The following is a 22031-nucleotide window of genomic DNA, read 5'->3' on the forward strand; positions in this document are numbered from 1 at the left end:
AGATTGTAAAGCCCTTTGAGGCAAATTTGTGATTTGCGATATTGAGCTATATGAATAAAAATTGGCTTGGCTTGACTCCCTCCAAAACCATCGTCAAAATGCCAAATGAAGGATTATCTGTTGGGATAATGTTTGATTTCTCTAGTAAAGTTTAAGGGACTCTGAGAATTTATGCCATGGAGCACTTCAGCTGCTCTGGATGCTCATGGTGTCCAAACACTTGATGTTGAATTTTTTCGTTAATTGTCACCCATCTGTATTTAGTACAGTATAAAGTCTGATCTAAAAAGCTCAGTCTCATCACATCTCATCACACAGATCTTAACTGTGTTGTGCTTGACTCCAGTCTTTGATTAACTGACTGATGCTCTTATTAATGAAGAGATGCATGACTACAGACTGATTGACATTACACATGTTGCTGTTGCCTGAGTCAGCTGTTGCAGGGATGAATGAGACACTCTGTAGCCACTCTTATTAATAAAGCCACCATGTCACTATAATGACTAGGTGCATTATGTTTACAAGACTTAGAAATTGTGACACTGAAAAGAACATTTTGGCAGCGCTTTGTTATACGGGTCCTTTCATTTTATACAAATTTCCATGACATTTTCTATGTAATTTGCAGGTATTTTTAGATGGGTGTTTATTTTTATTTTTCTTATTTTTACACACAGAGTGGTGCAAATTATATGAAAAATGGAAAAAAAAAGTTAGTTAAAGTTAAATTGGTTTAGTTGGTAAATGAACTCTGATTATATTTGGGTTCATTGTTTTATATTTAAAAAGTCTTAATAAATTAAACTGACTCTTTCTTAAAAACTTCATAATGAGTGCATTTCCTGTACACTACCAAATTACATTACTCATTCAAATAAATGTCCTAAGAATTAACAGCTACACAGCAGCTACTTTCAGAGGGAAAAATCCTGAAAATTAGTAGGAAAGCACAAGGTCAGTAAAATAAAGTGTTACCAAAAATGCTGATAGACACCTACTCACTTACCAACTAAACCAACATAACTCTGTTTTTGTACTAAATTGCACCACTCTCTCTATAAAACGTCCTAAAAAAATTAACCATTAAATACCTGCAAATTACTCCAGGAATTGTATACTCATTTCCAGGAAATGAGTATACAATTCAGGGGCCTGTAAATATTTTTGACAGCAGATTCTCACTGACACACACTATGGAAAATGAAAACTACTGTATGCTATACTAAGATTTTGTGAATGTACAAAACTCAAAACACATGTTATGTCAACATTTATACAGATCGATTATATCAGACTTTATATATATCATATCATCCTTAAACAATGCCTACATGTAACCCCTCATCACAGCAGTGAGCAGTACAACCAAACAGTTCCCTGCTTCATTTTAGTAGTTTTTGGAGCAATAATTCATTCTCACTTCGAAACAAAAAAGTTTGTGCAGTGAAAATACTTTTTACTTCATCATATCATAATTGTTTAACTTTAGTCTTACTCTAAAGATCCTGAGCATCCTACAGACTGATTGTTTAGTCCTTGTATTTGCTCGCCACCTAGTGGTCACAGCTGAAAATTGGCATTGGCACTCCACCACTTTTCAGTCTGCCAGGGGCCATTTTGAACCGCACGGCGGTGTTAACACATGATTGGCTGGTGTGAGTAATGTGTAAGACATAAATAAACAAGAAAAGACACAAGCAGGGAAAAAAATAAACAAACAAAACCTTGAACAAGGCTGGGAACATGCGCCTGTAGTGAAAACAGCAAAACGTGATATCATTCCAAACTGTGAGTATAATCTAATGATGCTTAATTGGACATTATTACACAGTAACTTACAACTCTGCGACTGGAGCTTCTTACAGCAGCCTTGCTTGATGTTTGTCTTGGTGCTAAACTAGTTAATTAACATTATATCTTTGACTTAATATAACTTCAACTATTTGCATTTTCTGGATTATGACTAGATCGTTATTTGTTAAGGCTGTAGTGTGTTTGTTTGTGGCACATATGTCAGATTTAAGACTCGTTTTAGCCACACTTATTTTGTGTGGACAATATTTTCCATCACACATTACAGCCCGGATGTCTAGTGACAGGAGATGACCCTCTCTGGATGTCACATCTGTCCTGCAGATGTGGCAAGAGTTCGTCCACTTTGGAGTTGGCTTCCAGTATTTTCAGCAAAAAGAGCAGTGGAGAGGCTGTTTGACTTGCAAATTTTAGAATATGCTGAAAGTAGAAACATGAACTTGTGAATAAATGTTAAGTGATGCACAACATTTGTAATAAGTCTGCTGTGATCTTTATATGGTGTCATTTTACAGCTAATTTATTCTTCGGAAGAGATTTAAAAATATCAATTACCCCTAAAAATGTCCCTTTAAAATAAAGAGAGTAAAACAAACACTCCTCCTAAATTCAGTTCAGTTTGGCAGGACAGAGGCAATCAATCAATATTGATAAAGACAAGTTTGGCGCTGCTTGCTGGGCCATCTCAGTTTGAAAACTTTTCTCCACTGGTTTCTCAACTTGGCTGGTCTCTCTTGTTTAAGACCAATTAATGAGGCGGCTAAACTCGTTAATTGGCCACTTAATTGGCCCCTGTAGTTGCGCGCGCTGCTTCCGTTGGCTTTTAACGCACCGCCATCCCTCCCTCCTGCTCCCAGACATCAAAATCCCCCCTTGTCACAACGATTTAGGGTCAATCCCTCAGACGGGAAGGTGCTCTCGCCGTGGACCCCCCCCCCCCTCCCCGCCACCTCTGGATCCCCCTCTATCAGTATCTCCCTCCCACTCTATCTCGGTGTTTTATGTCTGCGTCACAACAAGTCGGTCGGTGGAGAGAGGCAGGGATGATGGCGTCTCTGGCGGCTTGATTCCGGTGCTGCTCTGACAAACCCGCCTCAATAGCATCAATAGGTGGTGGCGGAGAGGGGGGGAAGAGAGCAAAAGCGACAGGAACATGACGAAACGGAATCGCGGAGGAGGACGGACAAACTAGGCTGAGAGACGGACGGACAGTCGCCTCCTCGCTGACGGCTTGACTGACACACACAGGCGCTTGGCACAGACAGGGACATACATGCACATCATCCACTTTTTGCAAACACGCAGGCTGCGCATCCGAGCGGGCAGTAATTGGACAGCGGAGGTCCACAGCAGATGAGGGCATTTCATGTCCAGCCTGCCCAGGAATCACTGTGACCCCGACGGAAAGGAGTTCGACTTGACAGGTACCCCCTCACCGGCCAGCTTACTGTACAATTTGCCTGATTTGCTTTTGATTCACAAAGGCTACATACAGTGTTATGTATCCTGCGTCTGTCTTGACTTGAGTGCATGCACTGGAACAAATGCTCAACGTGCAGAGATAAAGCCTGCACAGTCATTTCATACATCTATTCAAGTTTTTAAGATGTTAGAAGAGGGGAGACCACAGCAAAGTGCAAGGCAGATGCTTCAAGTAGCTGCACAGTGATCTTTGCTCATTCAATCAAACTGTATTGCAGCAGTCATCATGCAGTGTTTTTGTGTGTGTGTGTGTGTGTTTCATGTGTGCAGTAATCATTTGTCTTGCTCTCTGGTTGTGTACTCACTCTCATCTTTCACTGTGGTGGATACAGGCTGTCTCTATGCTCTCTCCTCTAAAAAGGAGGAGGATGAATTTAACCCCTTTGCACCGAAAGCCCGCCTGTCTGAGAGCCAGCCGAAACGCCGGGGTCGTAAACCCCCTCTGTCAGCAATGGCAGCAAAGTATTCAGCGAATAAATCGGATTTCCATTTCACATGAGCCCTGCTCTCCCTCCTCTCCCTCTGTCTCTCTCCTCAGGATGGGGGGAGTAAGTGAAGGAGATGATGTGTTGGCTCGATGGAGTGATGGACTACTGTACCTCGGCAATGTGAAAAGAGTAAGTGCATGTGGGTGTTTGTGCAGGAGAGAGAGTGTGTGTGTATGTGTGTGTGTGTGCCAGAATGACTTTTTTAGTGTGTGTGTGTGTGTGTGTGTCAGACAGTGAGTGTGTTCACCTGGATTTGAAAAGACTTCCATTTAGTTTTGTCAATCACTCCACTCACCTGCTATCTCCCTCTCAGGTAGATGGAGTCAAGCAATGTTGTCTGGTGAGATTTGAGGACAACTCAGAGTTCTGGGTACTAAGAAAGGACATTCACTCGTGTAAGAAGAACTCTTTTTCTCTCTCTCTCTCTCAGCTAGAAGAGTAAATAGCTTCCTGTTGGCGACACTTTCCATTTCTTGTGTTGAAAAATGCTCTTAGTTTTAGTCTTTGAATGCACCGATGCTCAGCTGAACTCACACTATAGATATTTTGATTCACACTCTCCAACTTTTACCAGAGGAGCTGAAGGAATACTTCTCTGATTCTCTCATCTTGTGAGCTATAAACTTTTTTTTTATTTTGTTGTCTTTTCTCTCCCCAACATCTCTCATTTGTTGTCAGAGAAAAATACAGAAAAAAAATTACAATCACGTTCAAGGTTACAATGCTGAGTGTTCCGAGTATTGTGATGGGGGCACGCTGAGATGTAATTGGTATATTAGAGCCTATTTATGAATTTATTAGACTAATGACTCCTCAGGGAAATGGCGCCCCCACTCCACCTAACATCAAGTGAAGGGGAAGTTGGTCGCATGTTAGGACCAGGCTGAATATCCGCCCGTCAAATGAAGTGAAATCTGAAAGGGTGCAGGAGACACTGAAATCAATGAGGTGGCAAGGATGTGAATCAATATACATAAATTAATGCCGTTGACTGCTCTCTCTCTTTCTTCCTCTCTGACATTTACTTTCGCTCTCTTCCTCCCCTCCCCTTGCCTCTCTCTCTCTCTCTCTCTGTGTCTTTTTCTGTTTGCCTCAGTCGCTGCTGGAGTGGAAGAACTTTGCTGTATTTGTGATGCCCCGCCTCTTAAAGAACCCCTCATAAATTGTCTTAAATGTCGCCACGGTAAGGAAACATGCCTCATCATCCGCTGTCAAGCAGCGGTTCTCCACCAGTACTTGCTCTGACCTTGAAGATTTGACACAGTATGCTAAATAACAATGTTGCTCCTTCAAGAAAAAAAAAAACAACACAGAAAACCACATCATAAATGATATATATGAGTTGTTGCACCTCCATCCTGACCAGAATGAAAATAAATGAGATATCCATAGACTTGGAATATTATTCACTGATTTAAATGCTAGTGGGTGTCTTTACTGCCTTGTTGCTAATTTTAAGACCCCCTCCAGACATGTTTCAAGACATAAAAACACTCTGGTTGGAATAATAATTTGAGTCTGATATTTTTTTTCCCACAAAAAAGTTAAATCACCTTGTTAAAAATTTGTAAAATCAATTTCTCCTTCTCCCTTACTGAAAAATCCAGAACCTATGAATATGCAAATACTCTTAGTTTTAAAAGTTTAACTATTAGACACAAAATGTCTCTCGCTTAACTGAAAAGTTCATTCTCAATGTATGTTGCGCAGCTTTAAGTTTCCACATCACACTTCTGTAATTTGCATATTGGACCTTTATTAGGTGCCGCACTACTTATGATGTCACAAAATCATGCTTGAAGGTACATGTGTTTAAACTGAAATATGAGCACAGAGAAACAGCCTTCCAGTGTAAAACTCTACATTCATCCATTCTGCAAAGTGACAGCCAAGTGAAGTAACAATAAACAAAACATGTATTTGGGTGGAGGGGGACTTTATAAATAAGCCTGAATAATGATGGAAAAGTGGGAAGAAGTCTTAGAAACACACCAAGCGGCAGGATGCACAAGCAGGAAATGGCAGCAAATTTTACCGTCATGTCTTCACAGCTCTGTCAGACGAACTGACAGCTTATTTTTTTTGGGGGGGGGGGGGGGGGGGGAGCAGACAAATATACTCCTTGCTCCTTAGATGCAAATAGTATAGTAAAATGTTTTGCATGCTGTTGAAACAAACCAGCAGAGCACTAAATATGGAGCTGCTCTGCCATTATTGTCACTCTGGCTGTCTGTCTTGCAAACACGAATTAAACGCTCTGCCTCCTCCTCCCATTACAGGTTATCATCCAGAGTGCCACACGCCAACCATCGAACCGGAAGCTGACAGCGATTCGTGGATATGTCGGCAATGTGTCTTTGCAGTCGCAACCAAGGTCAGACTGCTAATCTCTCCGTCTCACACTCTGGGGAAAAAAACATTCAGTGTGTAATATTGGAGAAATCCAGTCAGATTTATCAGGCTTTGCTGCCACTACACTGATGTGTACGGCGGGTAATAGGTTTATTCGAGGCAAAAGCGCACTAATTTGCTCAGTATTGACTTCAGTATTAGATGTTCTACATTGTGTCCAAGAAATCATGAACAATCAATAGTTATGAAGCTGAAAAACTACGCTGAAGTTGAGAGAAGTACATTTAAAGTCAATCAATCACATGTGCTCCAGTTCTGTAGATATGAGATGAGAAAGCACCCGGTTAATTGTCAATCAGTCAATGTCCATATCTCATTGTCCAGACTTCCGCTGCCTCGGACACTATCTCTCACAGCTGACCTACAATAAAATGAGACGAATTGCTTTCTCCCCCACCGAATGTGATCCGTCTCCCTCGCTGCTCTGACATGACAGTGATTCGAGGGGTCACAGACCAATCAGTTCTGTCCTAAAAATTGTGTTTTCAGAGAGGTGGGGCCCTCAAACGAGGACGCTTCGCCCGGCTCATGCAGTTTATGAAACTCCGGCTCCCCTATCAGCTGTCGTCTTTAGACTGGGACCCGCAACATCTGACCAATCAGCAACAGTGTTACTGCTACTGTGCCGGACCTGGAGAGTGAGTGACACTGCAGAGGCCAGTTTAAGTTTGAATGTACTGTACATGTATGCTCTTTAACATTTAACAACATTGTCTCTCAAAGCTTAATCTCATTTTAGTCACCTTGTGGATTATTGCATGCAGCAAATCAGATGTATGTCAAACAGCAATAACAAGTTTTATTAGAGTTTGTTTTGACTTTTTCGGAATGATTTATGAGTGATGCATCAATTCAGATACTGTCAGGTAAGTTGTCAGTCAAAAAATAAGTAAACCAAACTATCTTTTAAATGCATTTTCTGTGTTTTTTTATACTTTGCTTCTTTGCTTTTGCTGATGTGGCAAACTCCACCCACTTGGCACCTCAAGCAGTATAAAACAAACTCCCAACTGCTATATCTTTTTGAGAAGTAGCACCCGGTGGGAGTTTACACCTGAAGACACATTTCATGAGATGCAAACTGTCAGCTGCATTCATCAGCCTTCAGCCTTCCCTTAATTATGCATAAATACAAACTTGTCTTCATTCATTCATGTGTTAAAAGTCTCTTGATGTTCTCTTGTTGTGGGACTGCAGGTGGAACCTGAAGATGTTACAGTGTGGAAGTTGCGGCCAGTGGTTCCACGAGGCCTGCACACAGTGTCTAACCAAGCCATTACTGTATGGAGACAGGTACGTTACAGAGCACTATGAAAACTGTGGATTCTTTATCCTCATAATTATAATTTTATTATTACAATAATTAAAGGAATCTGTTTGGTAGGAATTTGGTACAGCGGGCTTGCATTACGCACTGAGTATGTTTATAGGCCTATATAGACTGACCGGGGATTTTATAGGAAGATATAGATATTTGAGAGTAAATTCTGCTAATGATTTTACAGGAGCAACATTTGTCACAGTGATCCCTTTCATTTGTTGTGAGAAAGAAATACACTGAGGCATCAGAGTTAATTCAGGATATCAGTACATTTTGAACAGTAAATAGTTTTAATAAATATACAGTGAAAATGTGTTGAACTAAAATTAAAAACAACAGTCTGCAGTCATGATAGTATCTCTTTAAGGCTGTATTAGCTTAATACTAACATCATAACATACTCAAAATGACAATGCTAACATGCTGATGTCAAGCAGGTATAATATTTACCATCTTAGTCTAGTGAGTTCACACTGCTAATAAGCACTAAACAGAAAGTACAGCTGAGTATTTAGTCTTAATACTACTGAATTATTTGTTCAATACTTAAGACTAAAAGGAAAAGTTGAGGGATCACCAAAGTTTTTACAATTAATCCTGATGAGAACATGAATGTCTGAAGCAAATTTCATGGCAATTCAGCCAATAATTGTAGAGACATTTCACCTTATATAAACACATATCAACCTCGTGATGGCACTTGAGGAAAAGTCAAAGGATCACCAAAGTCATTAAGATTCATCTTCTGGGGAGCATGAATGTCTGTACAAAATTTCATGGCAATCCATCAAATAGTTATTGAGATATTTCAGTCTGACCCACAGCGGTGGACAGACAACGCTATCCAGAACCACTCTAGTCTGTCTGTCTACAAACATTTCAAACATATATTTTTGATAAGCCAATAAAAGCTGATAATATCTTGATGATGTATCAGTCAGCATGTAATATTTGGATTGTGTTTTCATGTAAGAAATTGAATTTCTCTTTTAATGTTCTTTACATTGATCTTTTTCCTTATTGGTCTACTCACCACATGTTGTTGATTTTGTTACGTACGATGTTCAGGTTCAGACTGATCAGTAACCTACCTGTACCTGTATCAGGGCTATATTTACTCTGATTACAACCATACTAGAACTGCAACACTGCTATTGATAATTCATTTGACTTTAATGGCCGAGTCTATAAAATGTTTAGAAATAGTCACAGTTTTTCAAAGCCCAAGATAACATTTTCAAATCGCTTTTTCCCCTACCAACAGTCCCATACCCAAAGATACTCAACTTACAATGATATAGAACTGAGAAAAGCATCAAATCCTCACTTCTGAGAAGCTGGAACCAGTTGCATTTTTACTTGATAAATAACAAATGATCGATTGATTTTCAAAATTGTTGTTCATTAGTTTTCTGTCGATTAACTAATGGATGAATCAGCTAATCGTTTGAGCAGTAGACCAAAGTCTGATTAACATAATCAGATGAAGACGTCTACATGACAGCTTCACTTGTCAGAGAAATGCCTTAATTAGCTTAAGACTAAATTATTAGCATGTCAATGTACTCACTGACTCATGTTACAAGGACAAGAGCTGTTCAAAGTGAAGGGACAGTGACAGACGACGGAGCAGACGTTTAATATTACTGGTAGTAGTTCAGATATGATGCTGGGTGAATATTCAAGCTGCTGATCACAGTGCAGTTTGATAGGCTGCATCTCATGCATTTAATAAAATGTATCCATCCATTAAGTTATTATTGTCAGTAACCATCTGCGTTAGCCGGCTGGGTTTTACACCCACCCTGACACGGTGTTATTGCCGAACCTGTCTGAGGAGGGGGGGGGGAAAGGAGGGATTAGATTTAGATTGACAGTTGGGGAGAGGGAGGCCGGATTGGTGCAACATCTGCTGAGCAGGTGATGGAGGAAGAGTGAAGACTGAGTTCACAGTTGGAATAGTAAGCATGTGCTGCCGTCATACAGTGTCTGCGTTTCATCTTTCCCGATGACCTTCAGCAAACACATGCATATAGAAAGATAGATGCACACAATGTTGGTATGGTGTTGAGCTGAGTTTCAGGGTCACCCAGAACCGAATGTTATTAGAGTGGAACAGATACACCTGTATGTTCATTTCAAGTTCAGGTTGATTTATTGTAATGTATTAAATGATGAAATATCCAGAGAAGAGAAACATATATAGACTGCAAAGAAACTAAGAAAGAAATTACAGTGTAAATACTGTGACACTTGTGATACTCGGACTAAATGATAAGAAGTCTGCAAGGTGGAAAATATACTTTTCTTGGACAAAAATAGTTTTCACACATGTTCATATGCTTTAAAAGGAAATATAAATGTACAGATTGTGCAAGTGAGGATAAAAAGGGACAAAATTTAAGATGACAAATTAACTCTTTTTCGAATAAATTAAGATTTTCTGTGTTTTTACATGTGTTTTAGGTTTTATCAGTTCCAGTGCTCAGTATGTTCAAAGGGACCAGAGACCATCCAAAGACTACCCATGACCTGGTAATGTTAACCTTTACTGACATGTTTACAGCGACAAATACGACACTTTTGACACTTTTATCAAAGGAAGAAAACACCGCAATAGTTATTTTTCTTGTTCAATGAAATTGTAAAAAGATAAGTAATTTTCAGCACATTTCATGTGTAGTTTTATACAATGCTACTTCACACAACAACACAGCACAGACTGATATTACTGCATGTCATAAAAATTTGATGTATTAAACTACTCTCACAAATGTTGCAAATATTCTGAAATATTTAATAACATATCCTTAAAAAAATTGCTTCCATTTTGTTTTTGTCTTTAATGTATTTCACCTGTTTCACATTATCTAATTTTTACTATTTTTTTATTTGAAACGCAGGGTGGATTTGGCTCATTTAGTGCTCTACCACCTCTCCCTGTGCTGCAAGAGGAAATACTTTGATTTTGACCATGAAATCCTGTCTTTCACCAATGAGAATTGGGACTCGTTGCTCCTAGGCGCGGTATTGATATTTCCCCGTTTAAGCACCATGATGAAATGATGTGAAATGCTGCTAGCCTTTTTTGCATTTGAGACTTAAAGCCTATTAACCATCATTAAAGTAAAATTTAAAGTATAAAAAAGTATAACCTCTGTGTAAGCTTAAAGGGGAACACTGCTGAGTTAAAGAATGGCTTATGATAGATTTGTTAATATGAATGAAGTTTTTTTTACAAACCTTTAAACTAGAGTGTGGAGGCTCAAAGTTGTTACACCATCTGGTTTAAAGTCAGAAGCGTCTCCACAGAGAATAAACAGATAAAAGATAAAGATAAAAGTAGAGGTGACTGGGAGAGACACCAGGGGGGATTTTATGCATTTCCTGTACATGTATCTGAGGTTTTGGGTTCTCTTTTAAGCTGTTTTTAAAAGATCATTTGGGATGTATTGTTTGTCTTGTCATAACATGACAGCAGATTTTTCAGCCATGTAGCTGCAACAAGTCATTTTTCCATATCAAGATAATTGCTGTCAGCGACTGTAAAAGAAAATTATTGTAAGCATTAAGGTTTTCTGTCTGATGGCCGTCCGCTGTGTAAACACAGCTTTGATTTTTCATTCCTGCCTGTCCTCCAGCTCTCTGACACGCCAAGGCAAGACCGCTGTCACAATCTCCTCAACGCTCTGAACTCCCACAAGGACAGGTAAGTCACCGCATATGATGAGAAGAATAAACACCGACCACACATGCCTGGATTGATGAGTAGCACTCCATGAATAGAGGGGTCTTCTTAGTGCTCTGTAGTTTGTAACGTTGGACACACAGACTGAAATGAGCGAGGTGAAATGTGTGACTTTGAATAAAACGGCAGAAAAATGTAACCAGCAATTAGACCAAAAGGAATTTACTCTTTTCGGTGCTGGTTTTGTCTTGTTAGCAGAGGATACAAGTTGTTGGTATTTAATCACAATAACCAGCCTAGAAGTATAATTGCTTTTACTGGATTTTCACTGAATTTCACCAAAAACCTTGCAGTCATAAAACTGCAAATTTCTCCAGACAAAGTCTGCTCTAATTATGTATACTAAATTACACAGTCACTACCTTTGAAATGTCCCTGAGTCTACTTTTTCATCAGGAGAATACATACATTTTGTTACGTAACTTTAAATTCGTTATTAGCATGAAAGAGAAGTAATGAATGATAATTTTTAAGAACCAACACCAGTCCAGGCTCACTGCGTCTACTGTACAAGCTGTCTCTTTGATGTCACCCAGGTTTGTCTCTGGAAAGGAGATCAAGAAGAAGAAGTGTCTTTTCGGGCTTCAGGTCCGAGCCCCGCCACCGCTGACGTCCGATTCGTCACCCCTCATCACCGACCCACCTACCAACATAACTCACCGGAGAAGGTCAGATTAAGGACAGGGTCTCTCTTTTCAGCTCTTATCTCAATAAGAGCTCTGGGATTCCCGCAGGGCATATAGTCATTACGCATGAACAATTAACTTAGAGCAGCAGTTTTCATATGCCAGCAAATGTATCAGTGTCTTAATAATCTCCTAAAAGAGTAGGCTATAAAACCCCCTGTGTGCTTACGTTTGTACATCCATAAGTGTGTCTGAGCACATGAGTATGCATGTGTCCTTTAGTCTGCACACACTTTTCATTTTAAATCATTTTTGCCATGTAACTGATGCTTCTTTTACCAGGACTGAAGTAGGGAATAATTTTCAGAAGTGCAGAGAAAATCATTTTTGCTTATGTGGTGACAGTTCATTCGTACTTGCGGTAATTAATTCTTCACTTTCCTCTGCTCACTTAAATAGCTACACGCTGCAGGTTTCCAGTATCCATCAAGACACACTGATCTTATTGGCTTACATCACTTTAAGCTCCGTCATTCTCACTGACAAAAATGTGAGATGATTGGTTGACCAGAGTGAAGTAATTTTTCTCCACAAACTAACTAATGTTCAGACTAAGTACAGCATTGGTTTATCCATTTCTAAAAAAAATATCTCCTTTACTAGATTTATGGTTGATTTTTTGTTTTAAAAACTACAAATGCCTAATTTCATGTAACAGTAGGCATTTTTTCAATGAAATATATTTGAACAAATGATGATAATATGCTATTTCTACAGCACTTTTCTGAACAGAGACAAAAGAAACCTCAATACAATAAAGAAAGGGTCAAAGATCAGGTGAGCAATAAAGGTAGAACATACAGTATATTTCTGCTTGTGGCGGAGACTAAAGATGGTGATATTAACTGTCAACTGGTCGGTTTGTTGATACAACATTTCGGTCCAGAACAAGATATCTTGACAAGTACGGGCAATATTGCCATGAAATTTGGTATAAATATTCATGATCCTCAAAGGATGATTCCTGATGATTATGGAGACCCCCAAACCATTATATAGAGGCCCTGTCAGGTGAAAATTACAATACTGTCGACCATGACGAGGCACAATTTCATTTTCCGAAAGGAATGGCTGAATTACCTTTACATTAGTAAAGACAATTATTCATGGTCCACAGATGATAACCCCCTTTTTTTTTTACATAAGCTTTTCTTCAGCGCCGCCATTATGGAGCTAACCTTCCTCTTCAGCCACCCTCAGTCAAAGATGCCCCAACTTTATACAAAGAACATCTTGTAAGAAGATTTCCATGCAATTTGCTGAACACATTCATGCCACTAAGAGGATGAATCCCTCTGATTTTGATGACTACACGGTCCATTCTTTAGCATTGCCCTCAGGCAAAAATATACATTTAAAGTCGTACTACTCACACAGCTCTAATTATAGCATAATGGACAGTCCATTCAGCTTTTTCAAATTGTGAATTGTAATGGACGTTCGAGCCTCCAGGGGCAACTTTTGGAGTTTAAGTATTGTATATGTCATAAACAAGTCAGGAGACAAGCAAGCAGAAGAAGAAGATAGAGAATGAGGGAAATTTGGGGAGAAGAAGGCATGAAGAAGGTTTTATGTCCTTGCTGATGATGTATGAGCTCATACTGTATATTAAAAATGTGTTACTAACATAATACATCACCATCACTCAGTATATCATCTCATTTTATTGTATTTTTACACCTCTCGGTGGGATTTTATGCAGACACATGAATAAACTAAACATTGCACATTGGGATTGTATGTGTGTGTTTATGTTTGTATATTAATTTATGTTTGTTTTTGCGCTCTTCAGCCCACTGTCACTACCCTGCCAGAGGAGAGTCGGAGGGCCAGAGCCACGTAAATCAAAGCGTCGCATCATGGAGACACAGGTCAGTGCCTCTGTCTTCAACTCATGAGGAGGGGGAAGGTCTGGGCCAGGAAACCTCTCTGATTATTTTTTCTTCTTCTATTTTTTTTTTTTTAGGCAGGCAGGTAAACAGCTCTCTGCGATCCAAATAACCTGTCAGTCAGACACTGTGATGAAGGTTCATTTCGCAGTCTAGATCAGTCTACGTGTCTTTTAACACCAAGTGCAGCTCAGTGCCTCAGTATTTTTTTTTCTGCTGCTTTTTTGCGGTGTGTTTAATGCTGATGCTTTAAAGTCTATGGTTAGAGTAAAGGTAGCGTGTGAGAGATGAGCTGTCATGTGTTTGGCTCGATTAAAATTTATAATTCAAATACAAACTTGGCTGCACAAAAACTCGCTCAAGTATTTCATCAACATCTGCAGTTCAGCGCTGCATTTATCATGATCATCAAACCCAATTCCCAGCGGATCACACTAAAACAGCCAACAAAACATGTGGCAGGTTACTATTTTTACACAGCATTCTTAACCGTGGATTCTCATTGTACTGTGTCCTCCTACACAACTCTCTGATTCGTGTATGTGAACATACAGTAATCCTGGAACAATACGCTCCACAGAGCATTTGTTTTCACTCTGGCAAATCCAGGCCCATTGTGCCCCCTCTGATTGATGCTAATCTCCGTCCGTCTTGGAGGAGCAGGTTTGTTATAGTAGGGAAAGTGAGATGGGAAGGAATGCTGATATGTATAGCCTGGGATCGCTTCCAAGTGCACTTTGCAGTCGATTACAGTTTGGCCAGGTGGCGCTGGCACCTTGACAGTGCAGCATTGACAGAGCACATCCATTTAAAGGCACAGACGTTGACTAAGGCCACTGAATAATAATCTCTCCTCCTAATAGTAATGCTAGAGAAGGGAATGATAATGGGCCAAGCGAGTTGCCCCATATGTCACAGTCCAGCGATGAGAAATGCAAAAACCTTCAAGTGGCATCTCCCCAGATGACATTTCTGGTGATAGATGGCTCTGATGATGCTCTGATGTTTTTACGTGTTATGGGTCATGAGTTGGTATGTCAGGAGAGCTGCCTCACTAACCAGCCAGCTCCATGAGATGTGCTCTTGAGGTAATATGTTCAAGCAGGACCTACCACCACTGTGTCTGATGAGCCTTAGAATGATGTGACTCACATCCATTAATGCTATTAGTGTGGATATATTGACATATTGGCCCTCATGTAATGCAGGAGCATGAAATCAAAACCTTAAGAATGCTAAATATATATAAAAAAATATGCATCAACTGTTTTAAATTGTTTTCACTCTGAATTTCAGTATGCAAACCTCTGTCTAGACATATTTATCTCAAAACTGAACGTCCCATATGCAAAATTAACTTTATGCATGACTGAGCACGGAGCTATCAGTGCTTGATTGACTCCTGTGATGATGCTGGCATCCAGACTCGAGCCGATCTGTGCGTGTCTCCTGTGCCTAGGCCTGTCCACCCCCAGTGTCTGCCAGCCCCATTGAGCTACTGCCATGTTGCCATGGCTACATGGGAGGGGCCAGCCTTTACACCTCCAGGAAGTCAGAGGAGGAGCTTAACTTGAGGTGAGGGGTGTTGTACCATTTTGTTTTTCTGTGGTGACTGATGAGTATGAGAAGAGTTAAAGGGTCCGTTCACCTGTATCACAAGTAACGCATACAGTAGCCGCACGAACATGTGTCTAAATTTTGTTCAAAACTTCCTGCCACAACAGATCATTACAAACAACATATGATGGGACTGTACTAAATATTACAGAATCCATCTGGAGGGCTTGTTATACTTGTGATAATAGTAATAGTTAAAAAAAGATATTGTGGTTGATAAGGACCTGGAGAGGTGGGATGTGATGCAACAGAAAAAAAACAATCTTTCAAAAACACATGGAGGCGAGGATGCTGTAGCACCCTCAGCATCCCTACTTCCTGCACTATGAAGTAACATGATTCAGATAGATTTGTTTTAAGTGTCGGAGGTTTTGAGATATCTGCCTCTAAGACTCCGCCACCTCAGTACAATGCAGGTGGGATTATTTCTTTGGTTGGAAATAGTTCCTGTGAAAACTCTTGACAGCAGAGATTTTTTCAAATGTCATTTTTCAATGATGTGACCAAGACAAACAAAATTCTTTTTGGCTCTGTTGTATAAGGATGACAGCAGAAGTCAGAGCAGAACATATCTCAAAACTTAAAGGGGACATAACATGGGGCTCTACTGGAATATATATGCGTGATTTACAGTTTAGAACATTCCTTATTTATCTTATACATGTCCTTTATGCAGCCTCCTCTGATTGGCTAGCTTTGGAGGCTACGTAAGCAAACAGCAGTAGTAGGATTTCACTTTCAAAATGGAAACTTCTCAAATACATCCGTACATGTTTGAGCCTGAATCCGATTTGAAATATGCAAAAAGGAAACCTGTGGAATAACCTTTGTGACAAAGACTACTGAACTAATGGCTGTTTGAGGGCATGCAGGAACGATCGGATATCATCACAAGAAGGAAGTAGTTCAGAGCAGGCTGAAGCCCTGGCTTTTGACTTTCAGGCAGCATTTTACATATGTTGACCTCAAGTTTTGGAACTTTTAGTATGTTTAACATAGACATCTGACATTATAACAGTATAAAAAATAACAGAAAATCACAAAACGCATGATACTGTGTGTCCCCTTTAAGTAAATGAACTCAAACAAAACTATCTTCATGGATACATACCAGGGGAAAGTGGGAAAGTATGTTTTTCAGTTTGGATCTTTGTGTTTTTCTTGTATTTTACATTCAAGTTGCAAAGCAAGCAACTCTGTCTTTAACGTCTTTAACCTTTGTCTGTCCTGTCCACAGCTCTCCCCCTAAGCGGATGTATGCCCTGTATCACACCTCTTACAACGGAAATACTGCACTCTCCAGGAGTCTCCATCACTACAACAGGTTTTGCTCATCTACCATCCTCATATCTAGTAAATCCTGCTGGTCATGTATATAGTCACTTTACAGTATGAAGATATAGATCATGAAATTATAGAAATTTGGACTTGAATTAACCAGATTCAGATATCTGGTTATTTGATCTATAATTTCGTCATTAAATTTCTATAAAATTACGTCTACTGTGATATATATTGATATTGTGATATAAAATTACATACAGTCATAGTAGATTTTGTCCACATAGTCGCATGTGGAGGCTGCTCTGTTCAGCCACTGTTGCCCCTGATCTTTCACCATCCTGTGATCAAAGGAACAAGAATTATGCCTTAAAGTATCAGATGTAGAGCTGCTTATCACCACATCTAAACGGCACTGATGAGTGACCCCTCGGTTGCTCCCAGTCTGCCTTCCAGTCTATGTTCTTGAGGACCCTTTTCATTATACACAGAACAAGGACATTTCCACAGCATAAGGCAGGCAGTTAGACTGCTCATCTACAGTTTTTGTTTTCTTCCTCATTAGCTGAAGTAACCTTGATGGTAAAAATGGTTCTTTTTGGCGCAGCATCAGATTTGAGTATTGAGCAGGAGATTTGTGATTATTAAATCATAAATTTCAGTCACTGCAACATATTGGGTTGTATGCCAACTAGCAGCTATGGAGTAAAGACAGTTTAATGTATTTCCCACATATCCCTGTTGATTAATTTTAAATTTAGATCACTGTCCCTCTTCGTCGATGAAGTTTGTCTGTGTTTGGAATATGGTATGAGAATTTTTCAAGACTTTTGACAAGTGAAATAAGTAATTTTAATCAATTTTTTCTTTTATTTTTTACCGATGCATTTGGACTTTGAGCACAACTGATTTTTGCCTCTCTGGACCTTTTTGAGTTGGCTTGTGATGCATATCAGAGGTCACATTTTGAAATACCAAGCAACATACCAGTTTTACTTATGTTGATAGTGATGACAGAAGTTTAAGGACAAAATATGCTTATTTGCTTTCTTGCTAAAACTCAGATGAGAAGATCTATACCCCATCATGTCTGTATGCTAAATATGAAGCTAGAGCTAACAGCTGTTAACCTAGCTTAGCATTAAGAATAGGAGCAGGAGGAAACAGCTAGCTCCAGCTTCATGAGAGTGGTATCCATTTTCTCATCAAAGTCTCTGCAAGAAAGCAAATAAATGTACAGTATTTCCTTTAAGGATATTTAAAGCTAGTTTTTATTTGCAAAAGTATATTTGTAGCAAACCTATGAAAAACATTCCAGTACAAATTTTGTGTTAAAGTATGCTTCCTCATAAAGAAAACCTATTTGAATGGGATGGTGAAATACCTCTAAATGAATCAGTTCCTCTTCCTCACTCCTCTTGTTTTCCTAGCGTGGAGGACACCTGCAGATTACCACCACCTTGCTTCCAGTACCCCCTCAACACCAATGGCAGCCATCACCACCACCACCTCCATCAGCACCATCACAACCACCAACACAACCACAACCACCAAAACCAACACCAGCCGGGGCAGAAGCAGCTGGAGCCCCTCCTACCTTACCAGGCCGGCATGGGCGGAGGGGGTGGTGTAGGTGGAGGTGGAGGAGGAGGAGGAGGTGGAGGGAATATGGGAGTCGGTGGGGGAGACGGGACAGTGGCCAGGAACTGGGGAGGAGGGGAGGCAGTGAGAATCTTGGCGAGACGTGTCACGCCAGACGGGAAGGTGCAGTACCTTGTGGAGTGGGAGAACGTGAGTTTGTACTGAGACAGAGAGAGTAAACGAGACGCAATGACTGTTTTGCAGTTGCCACAAGAATACTGTGTATGTAAAACGTGGCAGTGTTTAAAGTACAAACAAAACAAAAAGAGGAAAAAAATCCCTACATGTTGCAAATCCAGGTTGCTCATATAGTATCACCTCTATTCTACATCATTATAACCTCACTACTCGTTACTAAATGTCCCTCTTTGCTAGTGTTTCTCTGATATTTGTACTGTTAACTTTGGAATATGCCTTTGAATTTATCATGTTTTACAGTGATGAGGGCAAGTATTTAAACCTCCTGCTAATTTGTCAATGTTTGGGCCACATCTAGTAATTGTACTTAAATCTTAATAAGGAAAAGAACGATTACTGCTTTTTCACTGTTAAAATAGTGACAATGAAGGGGGATCAAAATGGAAGTTATTCATTTTAAATTTCTTTAAAGAGCAACTTAACGGCAGCTGAAAAATCTTGTCTTTGCTGGCCTCCAGTAGTTTAGCTTCTCACGTTGCTGCAGTGATGGAGAAGTGTACTCCGGGTATCAGTATTGGGTGCGGTTACAGGTGGATCAAAGCACACCTCTGACCTCACCCTGAGGTGCAACACACTTGAAACTTTTAACCAGAGAGGGCAGTGAAATACTGTTTGTCAGCTGAGGAGTGTTAAGTTACTCCTTAATCTGCAGCTAGTTATATTTTTTTACTTTCCTATTTTATTTTAGTTTCATTTTTGCCACAAATAAACCAGTAAACTTCCACCAATTGTCATGTAGACAACATGCTGCTAATTTATAAAAAAGCATCATTAGGTAGCGTGATCTGAATCAGATTTGCATTCTGGTTAGAAATAGAGAAAAAATCCTGCACAAGATTTTAAAATTAAAATTACTACACAACTTGCAGGAGAAGCCACATTTTGACAATAACACACTGATAAAATGAGTAACACAGAAGCACTCTTAACAACCTACCCAATAAGCATTACTTTGGTGAGTTGCAAGAAGTCTTTCAGATGCTTTTCCAGCAGTTGAATGACTATATGTTGATGTGTAGTTTTGACCTGCTTCACACTGAAATATATTCATTTAAATGCGTTTGAAACAATGATTATATGTAACCCAGACATCAAAAAAGTCATAACATGTCAAAATGTCTTCAACGGGAAAAGAGTAGGGCTGCAACTAATGATTATTTTCAATATTGATTCAGCTGTTGATTATTTTCTTAATTAGTCGTCTATAAAATGTCAGAAAGTAGTGAAAAATGCCTATTATAGTTTCATGACACTCATGATGACGTCTTGAGATGTTTTGTCTGATCAACAGGCTAAAATACAGATATTCAGTTTACTATTTTGCTGTAAAAATTACCAAAACAATTGGTAATATTTATTATCAAAATAGTTGCAATTAATTAATTTTCTGTCTATTGACTATTTGATTAATCGGCTAATCATTGCAGCTCTAAAAGAGAGAAGTACAGAAAGAGATATTGAAGTTACCTTTTTATAAATATAACTGTGTCCCATTATTTTGCATTGATATCGAAGGGATTAGCAAGCTAAACATCCCCTGGCCACACCACACTTCAATCAGCCTTCACTTTTTAAATTGCCCATTCATCAACTGATGGTTAATGTTCACATGGAGTTCAGAGAGAAAATGAGCAGTGATGAATGGTCCGTCATCAGCGAGTGGCATGATGGCAACAGGATGGCGGCTGCTGGCTGCAAATGAAAAAGTAGTAACCTTTTATTGAAGAGACAGAGCAGTACAGCCAGACTTGTATTATGGGCCACACTGGAGAAGAAGGTAGTTTAATGCCTTGCTGAAGGGCTCTTTGACAGCAATAGCTGAGGAATTACACACAGATTCTCTTCCTTTCATCTGCTCAGATGCCAATTCGTCTGACTTTGGCTCCGCAAACAACAAATCCCCTGGAGGTTTACATATTTTCTTCTCATCGCGGTATGTTAATAAGAGATTGTATACATGTTATTACGGGGTTACTTAATTGTTATGTTAGATTTTGTCATACATAATTTACATTTAGACTACTGTATGTATTAGAAATAGGAGCCACAAGAGGGCTTTTGTTTTATAGATAGAATTATATATTCACAATATATTGCTATGGACGAATGACTTTACTTTATTTTTTTGATGTGGTTGCATAGTGCCTATTTGGGTTATGTACCTGCCGATTGGTCTGCCGACCGATCAATCAGACGACAGCTGAACGAGACAGATACAACTACATGGGTAAACAAGGACCAGTTATAATGTTGAATTGAGTTTTTATTCAGAACAGGACTGTAATGTAAATGTACATTCCAAACAAACAAGAAAAAATTACACATATATGTTACTGAAATGTATGTTTGAAGTCATCAGAATGGAAATTATTTTACGAGGACTTTCTTTTATATTTGTGTTTAATGTCACAAAGACAAGCTCAGACACGGCCACAGCCATTGCACTGCTGTTATTAAGATTCATGTCGCAGGGAGTTCAGTCTTTGCGTTCAAAGTTACAGTACAGGTAAAGAAGACACTGATAGGCCCGACTACCAACTAAAACTCAAAGTATCTTCCAGGGTCTAACAGTCTATAATTTAAAAGGCACAACATCGCATTAAGTATAAATTTATAAGTTTAAGGCCTGACTGATCGTCTCCCTTCTTCTCACGTGTGTTTATAGCGGCAAGTGAGGTGCTGAAGTTGGATTTTATCTTTAGAGACATCTTTGTGCAAACAGGTTACATAAATCTAGAATACTGTGGTGCAAGTTTCAGAGTTTATATTTTATACAGAGGTTTATTTCAGCAATCTGTTCGATAGAACGTACACAACGTATACATTTATCTTTGAAGAAAGACTGCATTACAGGTTTAGTTAAATAGCAAAAGACATACAACATTTATACTGTTATAGTCAAAACCAATGCAAAACTCTCCGATTTTATTTAAATACCGACCTCTCTTTTGAATTATCTCCTGCACCTATGCGTACATTTCAGGCCAGTGAAATAATGTTGCATTGCAATTTTCATCCTCCTCAGTGACTTTGACTGTAGTTTATTAGGAAGGGGTGTGTTGAACCTTTCTAGGCAATGGTGATGAATGTATTTGTGTGTTTTCTATGGTATGTCTATACCCGTCAAGTGCTTGTTATAGGATGTACTCTAGGTGGAACTCAACCAGATTAGTTCAAAACAAAATAGGAGGAAATAAAGACAGTAACATTAAGGAACACATTTATTTTGGGAGAGGTAGTCTTTCTTTTTCTGATTAGTAGTCAAGTCCAAGTTCAGTTTGATGTATTTTTGGAGAAATTACGTTTGTACATGTATACTCTGCGTTGACACACCTAATATGTAACATGAATAATAAAAAAGTTTCACCTCATACAATGTGTATTTTTTATATAAGTTCATACTGGTAACATAGTTTCTGTTTGTCTGTTTTTCTGTGTAAAATATGATAGTGA

General features: G+C 39.2%; 1 protein-coding gene across 3 annotated transcripts; it reads left to right on the forward strand.

The window, feature by feature from the left end:
• Positions 1-1620: 1620 nt before the first annotated feature.
• On the forward strand, positions 1621-21954 carry phf1 (PHD finger protein 1). 3 transcript variants are annotated; one of them, XM_067600696.1, is made up of 16 exons: positions 1622-1791; positions 3121-3239; positions 3836-3914; positions 4099-4180; positions 4882-4968; positions 6065-6159; positions 6687-6835; positions 7395-7490; positions 9985-10053; positions 10422-10545; positions 11160-11227; positions 11803-11934; positions 13745-13823; positions 15301-15416; positions 16696-16782; positions 18170-21954. In XM_067600696.1, exons 3-16 carry the CDS (start codon positions 3837-3839, stop codon positions 18543-18545), a joined length of 1638 nt encoding a protein of 545 aa, XP_067456797.1. In that variant the 5' UTR covers positions 1622-1791; positions 3121-3239; position 3836; the 3' UTR covers positions 18546-21954. The 3 variants fall into 3 exon arrangements, with proteins under 3 accessions (XP_067456798.1, XP_067456797.1, XP_067456796.1); XM_067600697.1 differs by lacking the exon at positions 3121-3239 and having other exon boundaries at positions 1621-1791; XM_067600695.1 differs by lacking the exon at positions 1622-1791 and having other exon boundaries at positions 2635-3239.
• Positions 21955-22031: the final 77 nt, after the last annotated feature.

The sequence above is a fragment of the Thunnus thynnus genome, chromosome 10, assembly GCF_963924715.1.
Source record: "Thunnus thynnus chromosome 10, fThuThy2.1, whole genome shotgun sequence".
Lineage (NCBI taxonomy): Eukaryota > Metazoa > Chordata > Actinopteri > Scombriformes > Scombridae > Thunnus > Thunnus thynnus.

Bases quoted from the DNA above. Each gene is read 5' to 3' on its own strand.
- phf1 (XM_067600697.1), top strand. From the start codon at position 3,837: ATGGGGGGAGTAAGTGAAGGAGATGATGTGTTGGCTCGATGGAGTGAT. The intron at 6,836-7,394 runs GTGAGTGACACT...GTGGGACTGCAG, and splicing joins TACTGTGCCGGACCTGGAGA to GTGGAACCTGAAGATGTTAC. The intron at 10,546-11,159 runs GTATTGATATTT...CCTGTCCTCCAG, and splicing joins ACTCGTTGCTCCTAGGCGCG to CTCTCTGACACGCCAAGGCA.